Here is a 5,655-nt window from a genome sequence, read left to right as displayed (position 1 = left end):
TGATGATTTGATTTGATTTGACTCTTTGTGGGAGTGCAATGTTTGAGCGCGGCTTTATCGACTGTACCAGAAGTGGTGTGTTTGTTGTAGAGCTGGGGACGGGGACAGTCCCATGACTGTCTGGAATACCCTGGAGCACAGAGACATTTCCAAGGGGGATTGGGAATTGGCTCCCTGTGTGTGCGGGATTTAGTCACACATTGACCAGGACCAACAGAAGGGCTGCTAAACGATCCACATGTTGATCCCTAAATTATACGATCACAGTCCCATAATTCCATTCATCCAATCCTGAGATCCCAGTCATCTAGCCCCTCCCCAGCCAAGTCCCAATCCCCCCTGTAAATGTGTCTGTAATCCAGGTAATTCCAGCCAGTCATTGGACTGTCCCTGTCCACAGCTCAACAACAAACACACTACTTCTGGCACAGTCGATAAAGCCGTGTTCAAACATTGTTCTCCCACAAATGTATGGACACACAAGAACACTGTTTAGTGTATGGAGAGAGCAGACAGTCAGATGTAGGCACCAGACGCTACAGAGTTGTAGTGTAAACAAACTCAACACTGAGCTCAGAAACGCTCACCTCCAACGGACTAGCATAGTGGAGACTGGTAAAGCATGTGAACAACCATATGTTTCTCTTTGCTCCCTCTCTCCCCCTCTCTCTCTGTCTCCACCTTTCTCTCTCTCTTTCCCCTCTTTCCCTCCCCCTCTCTCTCCCCCTCCCTCTCAGTTCTGTTGTAGTCCCTCTGGCCCAGGCTCAAAGGGTCAGGACAGTTTAATAATACTCTGCAATGCCTGGAATGTCAGCCTAATGCCTGCTCAAAGACACGCAGCCTGCAAAGCCAATCAAAATGGTTGATCACTGCACCAATGGAACACACTGCACTAATGTGCGTGTGTGAGTGTGTATGCGGTTGTTTGTATGTGTGTGTGTGTGTGTGTGTGTGTGTGTGTGTGTGTGTGTGTGTGTGTGTGTTCGTGTTAGACTGAGTGGAGTGGGGGTCTCACACACAGAGCACCGTACAGAGGGACAACAATGATCCCAGTGAGAGAGCAGGACAGAGGGGAGCGGGGCGGCTGATAGGGGCTTATCGCCCTGGAGACCAGGCCAGGGGCTGTGTTGTTCATGACGATTAGGCATGGAGGAGCTCAGAGCACAAGGTACCCTCCGCGGGTAGAACTGTAGGAGCAGTGTGGGGCACTGGGGAGAAGAGGGATTGCGAAGCAAAAACATGATAATGGCCTCTGCTTGTGAGCGGGACTGTAATGTTTTTTATAAAATCTTATTTTCTTGGGTTTTCAAGTGAGAAAGAAGTGAATCTCCATGAAACCTTGAGTAAAGTGGAACTTTGTTGTATTTTATCTTGTATAAACTCAATCTATTTGCATTTAGTTAGTGTATTACCTGTGTGGTATGGTTATCTGAACAACCTGAATAATTTGCAGTTATCTCTGCTTTAAAACTGGACTGATGGGATCTGTATTTATTATGAATCCCCATTCGTTCCTGGCAAGGCAGCAGCTACTCTTCCTGGGGTCCAGCAACATCAAGGCAGTTATATACCATTTTTAAAATGATATGGCTTTACATTTCGTAACACTTTCACGACACATTAAGTGTGTTCCCTCAGGCCACTACTCTACTACCACATATCTACAATACAAAATCCATGTGTACGTGTAGAGTGTGTGTCTTGTCATGTGTATGTGTGTCTGTACCTGTGTGTGTGTCTCTTCACAGTCCCCGCTGTTCCATAAGGTGTATTTTCATCTGTTTTTTATCTGATTTTACTGCTTGCATCAGTTACAATATGTGTAATAGAGTTCCATGTAACCATGGCTCTATGTAGTACTGTGCGCCTCCCATAGTCTGTTGATGACTGGGATTGTGAAGAGACCTCTGGTGGCATGTCTTGTGGGGTATGAATGGGTGTCCAAGCTGTGTGCTAGTAGTTTAACCAGACACCTTGGTGCATTCAGCATGTAAACACTTCTTACAAAAACAAGTAGTGATGAAGTCAATCTCCTCAACTTTGAGCCATGAGAGATTTACATGCATATTATTAATGTTAAATCTCCATGTACATTTAAGGGTCAGCCGTGATGCCCTGTTCTGAGCCAATTGTAATTTTCCGAGGTCTCTCTTTGTGTCACCTGACAAAATGTAATACGTGGTGAATAACCATGCTTTCCCTGTCATCTCTCTGTGGTTCTGTAGGTCTGTTGAAGATGCACTGGTCTCCGGAGCACGCGGCCCCTCTGTCCCAGTGGCCTGAGCAGCACCTGGATGTGTCTTCCACCACCTCCCCTCCCTCCTCCCACAAACACGACTCACGTGGTTACACCACTGCAGCCGGATACCCCTGGGCCAGCGATGACATCTCTGCCCTCACCGCCTCTTCCTTGTTAAAACGCTATGCTGAAAAGTACTCAGGCCTGGAGCTGCCCTACGAAAGGCCTGCCCCAGGGGCTTACTCAGAGCCTGGGGCCTTCCTGAAGAGTGAGACTGAGCCCTGGGCCCTGGGGCAGGGCATGGAGTGTTACCCTGCGCTGGAGGCCCTGGCAGCAGGGGCCAAAGTGGGATCCGCATCAGTGGGCCTCCCTGGCACGGGCAGTGTGACGGTGGTGAACAGTAACTTGACCTCTGACCCTGGGTATAGTGGTGGTGGCTCCTGTAATGGCCCCCCCTCTCAGGACTACCCCCTCTCCTACAACAGCACCTACCTCTCCTCAGGATACTGCCTCCAGCCCGGCTCAGCACTTCCCCCAGCCTCTCTGCAAACCACCCCCACCCTGGTGTCCAGCTACAACCCTACCAACCCTGTATACAACTACCCGCCAGGCTGCTACCCCCACCTCCAGACCAGCCTGGCAGCCAGCTACAGCCACAGCCACCCCAGTGCCTCCTACCTCCCCTCTGGGCTGAGCACCCCTACCCCCCTGATCCCCCGGTCCACCATGGCGGGGGGCAGCTATGGCTACCCCAGTCACAGCCTAGGGGCCGGCTCTGAGACAGGTGGGCCGCTGAAACGCAAGGCCTTTGAGATGGTGGAAGAGGGGGAGGAGGGAGGAGAAGGAGACGGCTCGCGGTACAGGAAGTTCGTCAACGGCCACAGCAAGAGCCACGGCAATGGTCACGGCAATGACTACGACATAGCGGGCTCAGAAGTCCAGGCCTACAAGCCCGGCAAACCTCTGGTGTCGCCTCCTTATGTTGGCCAGGGCGAGTACAGCCCCTCCTCAGGCCTAGGTGGGGAGAGTGGGGGAGGAGGGGAACATGGCTTTCCCCATCAGAGGCTGGCCATGAAGATGCCTGCGTCACATGCACGATCTGAGGACCCAACTGGAGGACGCTAGATCAGGCACTTGAAAGGAACACTCTCTGGGGGTCCTTCGGTTTTATTGGCATTTAAAAACCAAGTAGAGTACTTACTCTGACAAAAACTGGGGGAAAATAATAATTGGATTTTGCAATGAGAGGTCATGTGATCTAACCTGGAAGGAGAGAAAATGGCAAATGACTTGAATCCGCCTCCTATCTTATATCATTTTCATTCTTAGATTTTCTCCAAAGAGTCAAGGGGCACTTTGTCCAGTATGGGTGTGGTGAGGTGGTGTGATGACAGAGGGAGGGATCTAGATGGATAGGGCTAAATCAGGCAGTCTGAATGGATTACCGACTGCTTCTCTCAGGATCCTATTTATTTCCCAATCTGCTACTTTGGCAGACAGTGACATTGCAATGTTGTTGTTTTGAAGAGTTGCTCTCTTAATTGGAGTGGCCACTTGATATGGAAAGGACGTTTGACTCTATTACCTCCTACAGCACCATAAGAATCATAACCTTTCAGACCAAAAAGTAGAGAAGAAGAACATAATTGATGTGATGTGCTTTAATAACTTGACACCACGAGCACAATGATAGCTCTTCTGAGGCTTGGTGCCTCTATACAACTCGCTTTGAAACGAATGTCCCCCTCTCCCCCCTTCCCTTTTCCCTGTTTTCTTTTGACAGTGTTTCTATGTTATTTCTCCCACTTTCTCTACCTCTCATCACTACATTTTCATCATGTTTTCCCTTCCCTGCTTTTTCTCAGTTTGTTTCACTCACTCTTTTTCTTTTTCTGTTAAAGCTGCAATATGTAACTTTTTGGGCAACCTGACCAAATTCACATAGAAATGTGAGTTATAGATATGTTATTCTCATCGAAAGCAAGCCTAAGAAGCAGTAGATATATTCTATGTGCTCTATTTCTATGCTTACCGGTCTAGTTTTTTCTTCTTTTACTTTCGGTTTTGTACACCAGCTTTAAACAGCTGAAAATACAATAGCTTTGGTTATTGAAAATATATTTCACAGCAGTTTAGATACAATGTACAATGATTCTCTACACTATGCATTGCTTATTTTGTCAAAAACTGAAATTAGGTGAACTATTGTTCATTATGCACTGTTACATGCAGCTCTGTCAATACATTGAAATACTTAAACCTGCAGAAAGAGATACTTAAACCTGCAGAAAGAGATAATTGTAGAAACATACTTGAGAGAGAGAATTTTAACTACAGCATATAAACTCAGCAAAAAAAGAAAGTCCTCTCATGGTCAACTGCGTTTATTTTCAGCAAACTTGTGTAAATATTTATATGAACATAAGACCCAACAACTGAGACATACACTGAATCAGTTCCACAGACATGTGACTAACAGAAATGTAATAATGTGTCCCTGAGCAAGGGGGGTCATGTTAGGAGGGTCGTGTTAGGATGAGCCTGCAGGAAGGGTACCACGAGGGAGGAGGATATCTTCCCTGTAACGCACAGCGTTGAGATTGCCTGCAATGACAACAAGCTCAGTCCGATGATGCTGTGACACACCGCCCCAGACCATGACGGACCCTCCACCTCCAAATCGATCCCGCTCCGGAGTACAGGCCTCGGTGTAATGCTTATTCCTTCGACGATAAACGCGAATCCGACCATCATCCCTGGTGAGACAAAACGGCGACTCGTCAGTGAAGAGCAATTTTTGCCAGTCATGTCTGGTCCAGCGACGGTGGGTTTGTGCCCATAGCCGACGTTGTTGTCGGTGAAGTCTGGTGAGGACCTGCCTTACAACAGGCCTACAAGCCCTCAGTCCTGCCTCTCTCAGTCTATTGCGGACAGTCTGAGCACTGATGGAGGGATTGTGCATTCCTAGTGTAACTTGGACAGTTGTTCTTGCCACCCTGTACCTGTCCCGCAGGGGTTATGTTCGTACCGATCACATGCAGGTGTTGTTACACGCGGTCTGCCACTGCAAGGACGATCAGCTGTCCTTCCTGTCTCCCTGTAGTGCTGTCTTAGGCTTCTCACAGTACGGACATTGCAATTTATTGCTCTGGCCACATCTGCAGTCCTCATGCCTCCTTGCAGCCTGCCTAAGGTACATTCACACAGATGAGTAGGGACCCTGGGCATATTTATTTTGGTGTTTTTCAGAGTCAGTAGAAAGGCCTCTAAAGTGTCCTAAGTTTTCATAACTGTGACCTTAATTGCCTACTGTCTGTAAGCTGTTAGTGTCTTAACGACCGTTCGACAGGTGCATGTTCATTCATTGTTTATGGTTCATTGAACAAGCATGGGAAACAGTGTTTAAACCCTTTACA

The 5,655-nt window shown here is 48.0% G+C and overlaps 1 protein-coding gene across 1 annotated transcript; it reads left to right on the top strand.

Moving 5' to 3' along the window:
* The first annotated feature begins 1,146 nt into the window (after nt 1–1,146).
* On the top strand, nt 1,147–4,673 carry LOC112255285 (fidgetin-like protein 2). Its single transcript, XM_024428308.2, has 2 exons — nt 1,147–1,168; nt 2,226–4,673. The coding sequence occupies exons 1-2, from the start codon at nt 1,147–1,149 to the stop codon at nt 3,362–3,364; spliced, it is 1,161 nt and encodes a 386-aa protein (XP_024284076.1). The 3' UTR covers nt 3,365–4,673.
* The last annotated feature ends 982 nt before the right edge of the window (nt 4,674–5,655 follow it).

Source organism: Oncorhynchus tshawytscha, linkage group LG07 (assembly GCF_018296145.1).
Source record: "Oncorhynchus tshawytscha isolate Ot180627B linkage group LG07, Otsh_v2.0, whole genome shotgun sequence".
Classification (NCBI taxonomy): domain Eukaryota; kingdom Metazoa; phylum Chordata; class Actinopteri; order Salmoniformes; family Salmonidae; genus Oncorhynchus; species Oncorhynchus tshawytscha.
This window is presented reverse-complemented; position numbering and strand designations above follow the sequence as displayed.